The sequence below is a fragment of the Carassius carassius genome, chromosome 44 (genome assembly GCF_963082965.1).
Source record: "Carassius carassius chromosome 44, fCarCar2.1, whole genome shotgun sequence".
NCBI lineage: Eukaryota > Metazoa > Chordata > Actinopteri > Cypriniformes > Cyprinidae > Carassius > Carassius carassius.
The window spans coordinates 6887604-6901400 of NC_081798.1; the positions used below are offsets into that span (position 1 = coordinate 6887604).

General features: G+C 37.8%; 1 protein-coding gene across 2 annotated transcripts; it reads left to right on the plus strand.

The window, feature by feature from the left end:
• Positions 1–8862: 8862 nt before the first annotated feature.
• Positions 8863–11595, plus strand: fezf2 (FEZ family zinc finger 2). Of its 2 annotated transcripts, none has more exons than XM_059537410.1 (5): positions 8863–9074; positions 9328–10165; positions 10283–10417; positions 10514–10646; positions 11010–11595. In XM_059537410.1, exons 1-5 carry the CDS (start codon positions 9070–9072, stop codon positions 11264–11266), a joined length of 1368 nt encoding a protein of 455 aa, XP_059393393.1. In that variant the 5' UTR covers positions 8863–9069; the 3' UTR covers positions 11267–11595. The 2 variants fall into 2 exon arrangements, with proteins under 2 accessions (XP_059393393.1, XP_059393394.1); XM_059537411.1 differs by having other exon boundaries at positions 8863–9048.
• The last annotated feature ends 2202 nt before the right edge of the window (positions 11596–13797 follow it).

The following is a 13797-nucleotide window of genomic DNA, read 5'->3' on the forward strand; positions in this document are numbered from 1 at the left end:
CTTTTTTGCTCTTAAATGAGTAACAGTAAAGGTCACAATGTTTTATTGGTTATAAATAAAGTTACACCCACTAAAAAAGCAAAACCTGAATACAGCACAGACTTTATTCGGTACTTGCAGTAAAGTACACAATATTTCAACCATGACTTAACCTCTCCCCAAACCCACCCACTTCCACCAAAAAAAAATAAAATCTGAGATTATCATTTTGGGATTAAGTCATAGTTCATCTTCAGTGTCTACAGTATATTGCAGGACAGAAGGAGATTGACTGACCAAAGATGACACAGACCAGTCCCAAGGCAGATCTTCTCAACCAGATTAACATTTTTCATGTAAGATTTTCAAAACAAATCAGTCTGGTCTTCAAGACAGTAAGTATAAATTCAAGGGATTAGATATTATTACCGTGGCATATTAAATGAAGATGGGATATCTTAATTAGAACATAGATGATGAAAAGATAGACTCAAAGATGATGAAAAACAATGATCCCTGTTTAGGAGAAAAATGCATTTTGATGCCACACAAGAATTACAACACAAAGTGAAAACTGTAAATTAGTATCACTAAAATCATTAATATCTCTAACAAATTCTAACATTCTATACATTCATGTTTAAATTAAGATTCCCAAGGAAGATGACAACTTGAATTGTATTATGATCTGAAAGAAGTCTCTTATGCTCACAGAGGCTGCATTTATTTGATACAATTAAATACAGTAATATTTTGAAATTCTCTTACAATTGAAATAACTGGTTTCTATTATAATATATTTTAAAATGTAATTTATTCCTTTGATGGAAAGAGCAGCCATTACTGCAGAATATATTCCAGAATAATTTTAATACAGGTTTGTTGCTCAAAACACATTTCTTAAGATTACAAACAGTTGCATTGCTTAATATTTCTGTGGGAAAAAAAAAATATGAGTTTGAAAATGCTTTTATATTTTTCCAACCAGGCCCTGTTCTACGGGGGCAAAGAAATCAAAAGCACCCTCGCTAGCATTTTATTGAATATTTGGCAAACTATCCAAACTATAAATGAGTGACAGTTTATAGAGATTATGAGCGCTCTTTGCGCCATAGCAACAGACGTCTATAAGGTTAGAGCCAACTGTTACAGCACCCTCACTAATTTAAGAAGCACTCTCAGTGATTTGATTCTGGAGCCGGGCATGTACAACGATCTGAATTTAAGAACAGATGTGTTTTGGCGTGCTGGAAAATTATATTTTGCTCTTCTTTATGATCTATAGTCTAAGGGTCCAGTGATGATCGTACAGTAGCTATAATGCATCATTCAGAATTTACACGTCATCTTGTTGAATAACACCGGGTAGTGTCCACTGGCACATAATTGTTATGTATAACTGAGGTGAAGTGTTTCATTTAACCCCCTGGAGCACAGATATGGGCAAATAATGCAGCACTCAGACCCAGAGAAAGGAACGGAGGAGCTTTAACTAGCAGATGGAAATTGCCTTTTCATCTTCTTACTCTTTCCGATCCGAACCCACGGATACAATTTGGTGTGTTGCTCGGCGCGGGGGCACAGGGCAGGGAAAGACAAATGAGAGAGGCCCAGCGCTAGAATATGTTCCCGTGGCCCGCCGCTGTGACCTAATTGTGGGAATGTAGCTTCCTCCGAGGCGCCACTCTCGCGCTGATTTCACTGTAATCAACAGAGGAGGACAGAAATGCTCTGTCGCCGAGCGCAGAGCGCCGTGAAAGGAGGCTCGGATATCATACATTTAATTTCCTCATAAATCCTGCCGCAATGCAACAAATTTGAGATGGAGAGGACCCTGCGACAGATTAATGGGCAAGGAGATTTATTCTGGCACGATCTGAGCTGCTTTGGCTTTTAAGCCTCAATCAGGTTAGGAAATAGGAACGATAAGTGTATCCAAATAAAACATTCTCCAATTGACCGGCGCAACAAGAACTGGCCCCAGGTTCACACTCGCATCTGCGCGGGAGAGGGTGTCTGAGACGCGGATGCGAGGCGAGGCCCGGCTCCGAGCGCAGCGTGTGACCCCCGGAACAAATGAAAAACAGAAACCGCAGACGCAAAGTAGCACACGATTACATTTGTGTGCCAACGTTTGGTTAGACTTAAACGTTTCGATTCGAGGCCCACAGCGTGCGTATTTCACCCTGCCTGCTCGAGCAGATGTCATTGTGCGATGACGAGCACACTGTTCTCAGGAGCGTGTGGGGCGATTGGATGCCAGCTTGCGTCTCTAAGTAAACCCTCTAAGTAAACAGGTAGATGTCAGATCCCTTCAACAAGGACAATTCAAAGCCTCTTATGTATTTTTTTTAAAGCCAAGCTGCAACCATCTTATCTCCGCATTAGGACGGGGGTACAACGGGCCTGATTATTATTATATATTTTTTATCTTTTCCGTGAAATGAATAGCTTAATGTTTGAAGTAATCGCACATTATGTTCAGCTCATGGGAGCGCCGTCAGAGTGAGAGTCAATGAGAGACAAAGAGAGATGAAGATGACGATCATCATCTTGCTTTAATCAGAAATGGCTCAGAGGATAAAGTGTGGCATATCTGGCCCTGTGAATGGGCTTATGCTGAGAGCTCACTGTGCCTTTCTCTACTACACGATCGCCCTTCAAGCGAGCTATACGATAAACCAAGACTCTATAACATGTCGCAATCAGCTAATTAGCTGATTAATTTTACAATTACAATAAAGATGCAGATGTGCTTTTCAATAAGTATTTCAAGTCGTCATAATTAAACATTTATAGGAGAGGCTGCGCTATATTATTAACTCAGGCATGGCTGACAAGTTAATATAACCCACAGAAAAGTGACAATATTCAACATATAGCACAACCTTTACAGAAAAATCTATTCAGTATAATATAAATATTACGGGAATTTCATTCAAAATGTATACATATCTTAAGCCCAATTTTGGCTTTTTGATTACAAAAACATATAGTCAAATATTATGATTTTATTATAAAAAATAAAATCTTTCAGAAACAGTTCTAATATTTTGATTTATAATACTATGTCAGATGCATTTTTAAGATTCTTTAATGAACAAATAATAGTATTTATTTGAAATATACATCTTTTTTTTAAATAATACATTTATTTAATGCCGCAAATTAAATGTGACCCTGGACCACAAAACCATTCACAAGGGTGAATTATAAATAAGCTTTCCATTGATGTATGGTTTGAGATACAACTATCTGAAAATCTGGAATCTGAGGGTGCAAAAAATCTAAATATTGAGAAAATCGCCTTTAAAGTTGTCCAAATGAAGTTCTTAGCTTAGCAATTCATATTACTAATCGAGAATATATAGCTTTGATATTTTAAAATAAAAAATAAAATAATTTTGATTTATTTACGGTAGGACATTTGCAAAATATCTTTATGGAACATGACATTTACTTACTATCCTAAAGATTTTTCGCATAAAAGAAAAATCTGTAATTTTGACCCATACAATGTATTGTTGGCTATTGCTACAAATATATACTTGCTACTTAAGACTGGTTTTGTGTTACAGCGTCACAAATATGTGTGAATACTTACTTTATGTAGTATAAATATAGTATAAATGCAACATGTAAATTCATTATATAAAGTACTTGTAATCATAAAAAAAAAATCTAATAAAACATAATTTCTAAAGAATTACAAGTGCACAGTGTTGTGCTATGCAGCATGTCCTCTCAACGATGATGTCATGTAAGAGTCTGATAACTTGAGACATCTCCTCAAAGAAACACAAATATGCTTGAAATAAGTTTAAAGTGGATAATCAGGCCATGAGAGCAATCAATGAGAGCAATGAGCTCACATCCTCCACAGCCAATCAAATGGCTCGAATGCCATCCCTCACTCATTCTCATTCCCATTCTTCCATCATTCATCTGTTCTGCAGCCTAAAGTGAATATGTTAATGCCCGGCCTTACTGACAAGACACATCGTCTGCATCCCGCAGTCTCATCCGTCCCCATAACACCTGAGGGGACATTCCCTTGTCCATTTTGCGGACCATATTTAATTTGGTGGACAGATGAGGGACATGAATGGTGAATAGGAAGGTGAAGTAGGGTTACTCAGGTTGCCCTGAACCCACGGCTTTGTCAGGCTTCCACACCATTGTTCTGGAAAAAGCATTCAAACCTTTTGCTCGGAGCATCAAAGGTGCGGTCGAGTCCCCCCCCCCCCCCCATGTTTTGGAGACCACTGCACCATTCAGAGCTGACATTATGGAGAACATACTGCACATGGACAAGGGTCAGAAAAATAGAGGCAGGAGCAAAAGTGGTTCACTCAGCACTTGAAAGAACGTTAGGACTTGAAAAGGAAAATAAAGAAGAAAGGTACACTGAAAGACAATTTTAAACAGAAAAGAGCTGGCTAAGAGAGCATGCACTGGATAGGGAGCTGCGTATGGCTATGGCAAGACCACACAATCAAAAAAAGCTGCTGGAAGCTGTGACCATGCAAATGTTTGCCATATGTGCACATCTGAGTGATTCTGGGATGCTGAAGAGAGCTGAACAGACAGGCAGTGAGAATCTCTGTTGGGCTGCTGGAATGTCCTGGCTGACAAAAGGACTCACTCAAGTCTGTGTTAAAACAGCCATTTTTTTGCAGTCCACAGCAATTGCCTGACAACACAGCTTTTCTCCTTGGTCACCGTTTTCTTTGCAACTTCGACAGCTACTTTGTATTTCTCTTACTGTTGCTATATGAGTTTTTTTGTTTTTGTTTAGTCTGTATGTTTGCTAGAGGTAAGCGATTTAGTAGAAATCTTAAAGTTCAATCAAAAAAGACAATTCTGTCATCATCTACTCAGTCTCAAGTTGTTCCAAACTGTTTCTTTCAGATATTTTGAAGAATGTTTGTAACTGATGCAGTGAGATCCAGACAGATTAGTAATGACTATGTCAGAGATCCATTTTAGAATAGGGAATAACAAATCTATTAAATAAAAATTATGAATACAATGAAAGAATAAAGTAAATATGAAAATTATAAATGGAAACAAGTTTAAACAAAATTAGGACCTATCTAATTCAATAACTAAAGTGCAGAGTATTATTATGTCTAAGGGATGTAGTAGTGAATATCAGAAGAAAAACCCAAAAGAAGTAAGATATTAGGAGCAGGGGAAAGCAAATGAAGAAGGAGAAGAAAGAGTAAAAAGTAGAGTTAGGTAAGTAATCGGAGTAGGCAAAAGGAATATATATGTTACTTACATGCTCCCAAACTGGTGTTTATGTCCTATAAGGAAAGGTCAAATAGATGAATCCATACTGTTATAATGACTGTGGGTCAGCTCAGATTAGGTCATCGTGATCAGTCAGATGTTGTGGAGAAAAAAAAATAAATAAAATAGATGTGTGGCTATAATGGCTTTCAGAATTTTAGAAGAAATACTTTCAAATATTTTACATATTACCAAAACACAGTTTTTGAAAAAGACCATCCGTTAATGACTAAGAAACATTATTAATCAGGCAGTTGAAAGATGTCCAATATCTAACAAAACCCATCTTTTAAACATATGAAATGTGCATAGCATATATATTTTTGAAGAATACTACAAAATATTACATATATAAACATAAATAAAACTAAATAAAGACATATAAATGAGTCACATTAATGAGTAAATACCTGAATATGAATATATGATGAGGATTTATATAAGATGCATAAATCGATAAATAACCATTAATAAATGAATACATGGATATGAAAATCAAGGAAAAAATAACAATACACCATTAATGAAACAATTGACAGTAGCCATTGACTTCTAAAGTATGGAAAAAGGATTAATGGCTACCATCAACTGTAAGGTTACCAACATTCTTCAAAATATCTTGTTTTGTGCTCAACAAAACAAAGAAATGCAGGATTGGAACAAGTTGAGGCTCAGTAAATAATGACAGAATTTTTATTTTTGGGTAAACTTTTTTTTTTTTTTGGGTACAGAAAAGTAAATAATTCAAGTTTATATCTGTGTTTGGTTATATGTAGGTTTTGTGTGTGCAGTACCATCCCAAAACCTGGCATATTTAATCAATTCTGGCATCTAGACACATCCACACACAGACTCCCTCCTCTCTAACAAAACATCTCCTTCAGAATGGTAATGATGATATGTTTAATCCCTGCCATTTGAACTGTTTATATTAAACATAAATTATGTAATCCAACATTAAATATGAGGATCCTTTTCAAGAAAACACATTGTTTATTTGCACACAAACATCTTACCTTGTATACATTGACTGTGTACATATTGAAATCTTCACACAAATCATAGACAAAAAGTTAACTAATCAACATTGGTCTTCTCCTAGAGCTGTATCCTCAAATCTCAGATCAGATTTAAATTTAAATCCATACTTTTTATCAAGACTTTGACTGATCTGAGAACAGATGGAATGGAAGTGCTGGTCTCTACATGCACCTAAGGGTGGGATCCCTGCCATAATCTGTTACACACTTTCCTTAGTGCACCTGGAATTAAAAGCTGGTAAATTTACAGGTGTCATCATTATCAGTAAGTACCACTCATTGGTGTTGGGCACATGCTTTTCACTTCTTCTTTTAATGTAACCTGTTACCATTCACAAGATGTCATTGCTGCTGAAAAGAGAAATTATTTTTTTAAAGAACCAAACTTGGTATAATTAAACAGTGGACAAAGAAAAAGTAGCCCTGCTGAAAATGAACAGTCCATATAATGAATATGTTGATTGACCACTTTTGAAAACTGATGCCTTTAAGCTTCTTCACTTTTCATTCTGCAGTGACCTATAACCAAGGACAAAACTCACTGTGATCACTTTTAAGAAATAAACTCTGGGAGGCTGGACGAGTTTAAAACTTTTGTTTTGGGTCTTTTTACATTAAAAGTAATACGTAATCAGAGTAACGCAATGCAAGTAATGCAATGTAGGTTAAAATTATATAAATAACACATACCCATATTATATACCAACATATACCCAAATTTAAATATTATGCAAACTCCCGAAATAAATACACAACTCAATCTTGGAAGATTGGTAATTCGACTAATATTAATAAAAATGTGCTAATTATTTCGATTAATTTCCAAAACAATTATATAATATGTAATATAGTAACACATCATTTTATTTTGTTCCCTACAGTGCCAAAACGCCCAGTTCTTAATATAGGTTGCGAATTAATAGTTGTTTGTATTGCCATTTAATCTCAAAAAGTATTTGAAGTTCTGTATTTTCTACGACAGTTAAAGCCGCCTTTATACACAAGCAATTTGTCTTGTGAATCTTGCTTCGTCTTTTGCCTCCCGCTTTCTGAAAAGGAGCGCGTCCGTTGAATGGGAATTTGAGCTCATTTCACAACGTGTCCGTGGGCTGAGAGTGAAGCTCCAGCAATAGGATCAATGTTTATTGTGTGGACAAGCCGCTAATTGTGCCTGAATAAACTCAAATTAGAATTCGATCATTTACATATGAGTAGAATTAGTGGAACCTGTTTAAAGTCCACTCAATTGCGGCTGCAGGTGTGGGAAATGGGATTCTTTTGCTTATTTTATTTCGTTGAAATATAGCCTAACTGAAAAGCACTAGTAGGCTACTAAGGTATAAATAATAGCCTAAGTGCAATTAAGTTAACTACAGAAATGTGTAGGATACTATATAAACTAGATTCAAATGATTCACTAACAAATGATATTCCGGTAAAAACCTAACAAACGAATCAGTGTCCTATGCAGTCGTGCTTGAAGGCGTAATCACGCTTCAATCATTATGTTAAGTCATCATCTTTAAGGCGACACTATGTGAGCAGCTTCAACTATATTCTTCTCACAATAAAGATTATCACTGTGTTTGAACTTGAAAAGCTCCGTGTCGGCCTTTCTGCAATAATTTGTTGTGAGTCTCAGGTGAAATCGTCTGCAAACAAATGAATTCAAGCTGGCCCTCTTAAAAAGACGAGAGGGCGACTGGTCATTGTAGCAAGAACACAAAACTCTGGATTCCAGCAAACTTTTTATACAGCTTTAAAAGGGTCTCTCTTTTTTCCATTTCTTGCTATACCTCTGGCCAGGCTAAGTCTTTTCTTCCCTGCTTTAATCCTTCCCTTTATTTCAGAAAAACACAAAACCAGGTTCCACGCAGTGCTTTAGTGGCTAAAAGTGAAAGAGCTGCTTCTTTGGAGGCTGAACTCTGAATCGCGCTGGAAAATTGGTTCCTCTGAATAGGTGGAGGAGGAAAAACGTTTAATAGGATCCGAGGGAGGTTCTGCTCTCGCAATCTGCTCTCTAAACAGGTGGAAATGGGACCTTATCAATTGTACAAATAGTAAGTATAAACCAGCATGGAAAAGCAATTTTCAGCGACAAGGATTAGCAACTTGCAATGAAAATTGAAACTGGTCGGACGGTGCCCAAATCCTTCTTTTTAAACCGACCTGAGTTGCACATTTCATGTGAAACTGAGCGCTTGTTTGAATAAATAATTAAATAAAACCAAATAAATCAATAACACGAAAACCAATAGTGAAGTACAAAAGTGTATCATAAAAAATCACGAATAACAACTATTTAAATACAAATATACTCTGCTTAAAAACATAATTTTTCATAATAACGAAGTCGAAGAAAAGCCATTACAATAATGTCATTTACAGACATTATTTTTTATGTATTAGCCAACTGTTCTGCACCTCGCGGATCATATGAACTGTGCGTGGATGCGCGACAGACCATTTGAGGCAAAAAACTTAAATAATAATCTGTAGTATCTGTCATGCATACCACCCCCGTGGCCGTGTATAAATGAGCGGTAGGAGAGGGGACAGTTCTGGTGATGGCGTTTCCTTGTCACCATGATAAGAGCAAGAGCAAGTGATGTCAGCTAAGTGCTCCAGACAGTGATCTCGCGCTGATGAGGACGTCTGCGAGTAAAATGTGACAGTGCAGTCACGCCGTTATCGTTGAACAGGCTACATCTGCTGTGCGCTTTGGAGGAAAAAGGTAAACTACAACATCGACTCTATGGCGTAAGTTTGCAGTAAGATTTTCGCAAGTAGCTACTGAATAGGAATCGACTATGGGAGGGGTTTTGTCTTATTCTCTGCTTAACGAGCTCTGTTATGTCCTGTTAATTTTGTGTGTACTAGTTAATGAGCATTAGTCGGGTACCCCTGGACGCTATTGTTCTGGGGATGGCCATTTGAATGCAAATGGATGACAGTGTAAAAGCAAGGTGCTTATTAAACTGTTGCGTGTCCTGGCTTCTCTGGAATTCAACAGGAGAGGACGGGGCGGCTGGTCGATGCTCACACCAAGTTGGTTAGAAATGACGAGCTCTCTCCCTCTGGAAACAGTGATGTCCTGCCCGAGACTAGACGACAGGAGCGGGGCCACGGCGGCACCCAAGTCTCTGGCCTTTTCCATAGACAGAATCATGTCAAAGACGTCGGAACCGAAAGCCTCCGCCGCGGAGGAGGAGCGCCGCGGAGGACTTGAGGGATCCGAGGGGAAGAGGACGCTCGGCTTGTGTACCCCAATTCCCTGCATGATCCCCATCCAACCGTTCAGCTACGACCTGCATGCCAAGGCTTTAATGAACTATTCCGAGTTTTGGAAAGTTAATTTCAGGGGAGCATTATGCACTTCAGCGGCCATGTGTCAATCCAACTGCGGCGTCTGCGGTAAAGCGGACGCGGGAGTCAAGCACTCTGTGTTGCCGGGAAGCAGGGTCATCAAGCCGCAGGTGATACACCAAGCGCTGGCCATGCCCACTAACGGATCGTTGTGTTATTTCAATTACTTGGACTCGGCTTATCATCAGTCCGAGCTGCTGAGCGGACATTTATTTTCCTCAGCAATCGCGAACTCTCAAGCACAAGCCATAAGCGCGCATCAGAAGCTTCTCTTGTTGGAGAACGCCAAACTTGCGTGCGTTTCACCCGATAAATTCCCCACACCTCAGTACCCACATAAAGAGCATCTCCCTGGGCAACTGGACCAGATAGTGCGGGAGAACCACAGTCTGGCTGAGAAGAACGGAGTGAAAGCGCACAGCAAAACGAATAACTGCTCCGCTGATGGGAAACCCAAGAACTTCACGTGTGAAGTTTGTGGAAAGGTAGGTTAAATGACGGATTTTGTCAAGTTGTTTTGACGAGATGTATGAAAGTAAAATAATGCTAACGCATAATAAATTGCTGATGATTTATCAAGCTCTTTCGCTTTTCCCTCATAGGTCTTCAACGCGCACTATAACCTGACTCGTCACATGCCGGTGCACACAGGCGCGAGGCCGTTCGTGTGTAAAGTATGCGGGAAAGGTTTCCGACAGGCCAGCACATTATGTAGACATAAAATTATTCACACACAGGTGAGTTAAAAAAAACAATAAGTAATAATTGAATATATTTTGAATAAAATGCACGCTCAAGATTTACTTACCCAAATGTTGTGAATTCATGCACAGGAGAAACCTCATAAATGTAACCAGTGTGGAAAAGCATTCAACAGAAGCTCGACTTTAAATACACATATCCGAATTCACGCGGGCTACAAACCATTCGTCTGCGAATTTTGTGGAAAGGGCTTTCATCAAAAAGGTAAGTAGCTAACTTTTGAATATTTTTTTCGCATAAAATAAAACCGGACATAATTCATTCGATTGTTTTTTTTTTAAGTTGTTGAAATGAGGCCTTTATCAATTTCAAATGAGATCAAGACTCAGCTAACAACTTACCATTACAAGATTTTTACATTTCATATGGGTCAAAACACAGACCTTTAATTCCTTTGTACGTCGACAGTTCTCGACGTGATATTAACTAAGTTTGACAACTTCTTGACTTCAGCATGCAAAGTGCTGATTAGGGAAGGCTTGAAAATGAAACTCTTCTGTTAAATGTAACTTAATTGTGAACTGTTGACCTGCTGGAAAAAAATGACATAATTCGTTTTTTTTCCAGGGAATTACAAGAATCACAAACTGACCCACAGTGGCGAGAAACAGTACAAGTGTTCAATCTGTAGCAAAGCCTTCCATCAGATCTATAACCTCACGTTTCACATGCACACGCACAACGACAAGAAGCCCTTCATCTGTGGTACCTGCGGGAAAGGCTTCTGTAGGAACTTTGACTTGAAAAAGCACATACGGAAACTGCACGATAACGTCAGTTGTTTAAAAGGCGGAAACGATTCTTCCAGAGGACACCAAAACTGAGACGCGACTAGATTTTGACTGAACTTGGACAACTGATGAACCGCACGATTTTTTTGTGGTGCTTTAACATCTTCCACCGACATGAACGAAGATGGACGGGACGGGAGACAATAATCACATCATCGAGGGATTGTATATAAAACAGAATAAAATATTATTTAATGAAACCACTGCCATACGGGGCTCCCAAGCAATTATTTGTAGGCTAGATGAAGGAAAAGCGTTTTATAAATAAATGCAACTTATGTGTAAAATAAATGTTTGATAAATTTGTAAATTTGTTGACACTTGTTGACACAGTAAAGCGAATATGCTTAAATAAAAAAAAAACATGAAAACAATAATGTCAGATTTATTTATATATACATTTTGCATTTGTACAAAAAAATACCCGAGGTCACTATTTAAAATGTGTTTGTCTGTTTCACATGAGTAATTGTTATTATTATTATTATTTATTAATTTGTATTTGCATGATTTAGGAACCGTGCACAGAATTTAAGGTCAGTTGTAAATTATTAGAAACGTGATTATTTGCCATTGTAAAAATAAACAAACAAACAGAAAAAGGCACTATATCTATATAGACTAATTGCAAACAATTGGAAAGAAGTTAACTACGACTTTTGTAAATAAATAAACTAGGCCTATAATTAGCCACATTCGAGTAAATTATAAACCTCATAAACTAGAGATTTTACATTTAAAAAAAGGGGACAGACAAGACTCGTTAATCTATCAAATATAATAACTATCGATCTATTGCCTTGCAGCCATACAGTGCACAGTTAAATTTAAAGCTCAAAATGACATGTCTGGTGGTGTTCCAATCCTGTGGTTTCACTCAGACATTTGATACACGATTCTGCCTCTGTGACCGTGCTCTTGACTTCCGTTTAATGGCTCAAATTATCAGATAAAACATAGACTCTTGAAAGCCTATTACGTTAATCAACTAAAGAGCCTCGGGGGAAGCTTCAGCGCATCAAGTCGTGTTCATCAGAAGGTGGAAATGGACTGCACTTATACCACTTCTCCTCATCACCACAGCTTTAATAAACAATAATGTATTCGGCGCACGGATCCTGGAACAATATTATCCTTACACGCTAACAGAAATACTGAGGAGAGACAAGCGCGTGATCTCAAATCTCGCTCTCCCAATTACAGCCCAATTAGCAATTATGCCCACGTCTTGGGACCACGAAGAAGACTAATATTACTAGTTGAATGGCCTACCCACCTCCTCAGAGGCAGAGGTTCTAAAATGTGTTTGAACAGAAGTGTCTTTATTTCTTTCAACTGCATTCGAATGTCGTCCCGTGTGGAATATAGACGTGATAAAAAAAAAAAAAAAAAAATTAAACATAAATCAAGACATGATTTCATGAAGATTTTCAGGGTCTCGAGAACTACATTGCATAGGCTATATATAGTCTACAGACTTTATAATGCGTATTTACTGATAATGTATTTTTTCTTGGGCAAGCCAAATAGAAAAAAAAGACTATAAAACTAGTAAAATTAAATTTAGAAGACTAAAGATAAACCATATTATTTGTGCAGTGACACTTTATTGCACCGTGTTCTATTATGAACTGGAAGTATGATTTAATATACCAATAATGCATTTGCACTCGAAAAAAAGGTATAAGAGCTATTTTGTTCTGAATCAAAATGCATCATTTAAAACTTTCGGTTTCAGTTCGATTTTAATGACCATTATTGACATTCATGCTGGTCTAAATGTGCGATGATCACTACAGTTTGTAACTTTTCATTTATTTAAATTTTATGCGTTGAAGATTTGTATAAATGTGGATCGGTTAAAAACAATATAACATTGGCAAAAAAATTAAAAAGGTGAACTAAAAGATCTGAGAATTCCTGGTGATGAAGAGGTCTGGGAAAATACCAGTGGGGGCGGATCTCACTAAAAGACATGTTTGTGTGGGGTATAAAAAAATCCCTTTTGTGCAAAGCTGCCTATCTTGCCTATAGTGCCTAAAAAAGATTGCAGAGAAGAAAAAACAACCTAAAGGCAGTCTCGTTGGCCTTTTTCTGCACTTACCTCTCAAACATCTGAGCAACCAGCTTTGCTTCTAGAAACATGTTAATTGACAACGGAGCTCATTACTGCATGCACATGTAACGCGGCGAGAGGGATTATAGGGACAAGAGCGCATTAATTAACTGTCAACAGCGGAGAGCATGAACACGACAGAGATCAGCCGAAATTGAGGCATTTACAAGCGACAAAAGCCCGGCTGAGACAGGAAGAAAAAAGCCCGAGACTTTTGTTTGGTCAACTCAATTGATTGTAAATGGAAGATTAACGGGGGTAGCGTCAGCATTTTTAAGGGGGCGCGGAAGAAAAGGCCCCAATTAAATCCACCAAATGTTAACTACATCGTTTCTCTCAGTTTAACCCAAATGAAATTCTAATTAAACCGTCCTCCTTCCATCCTTTTGGAAAGCAATTTCTCCCCCAGTTGGAGAAGAGCGGGCTAGTTGTAGTACTTGTTAGGAGA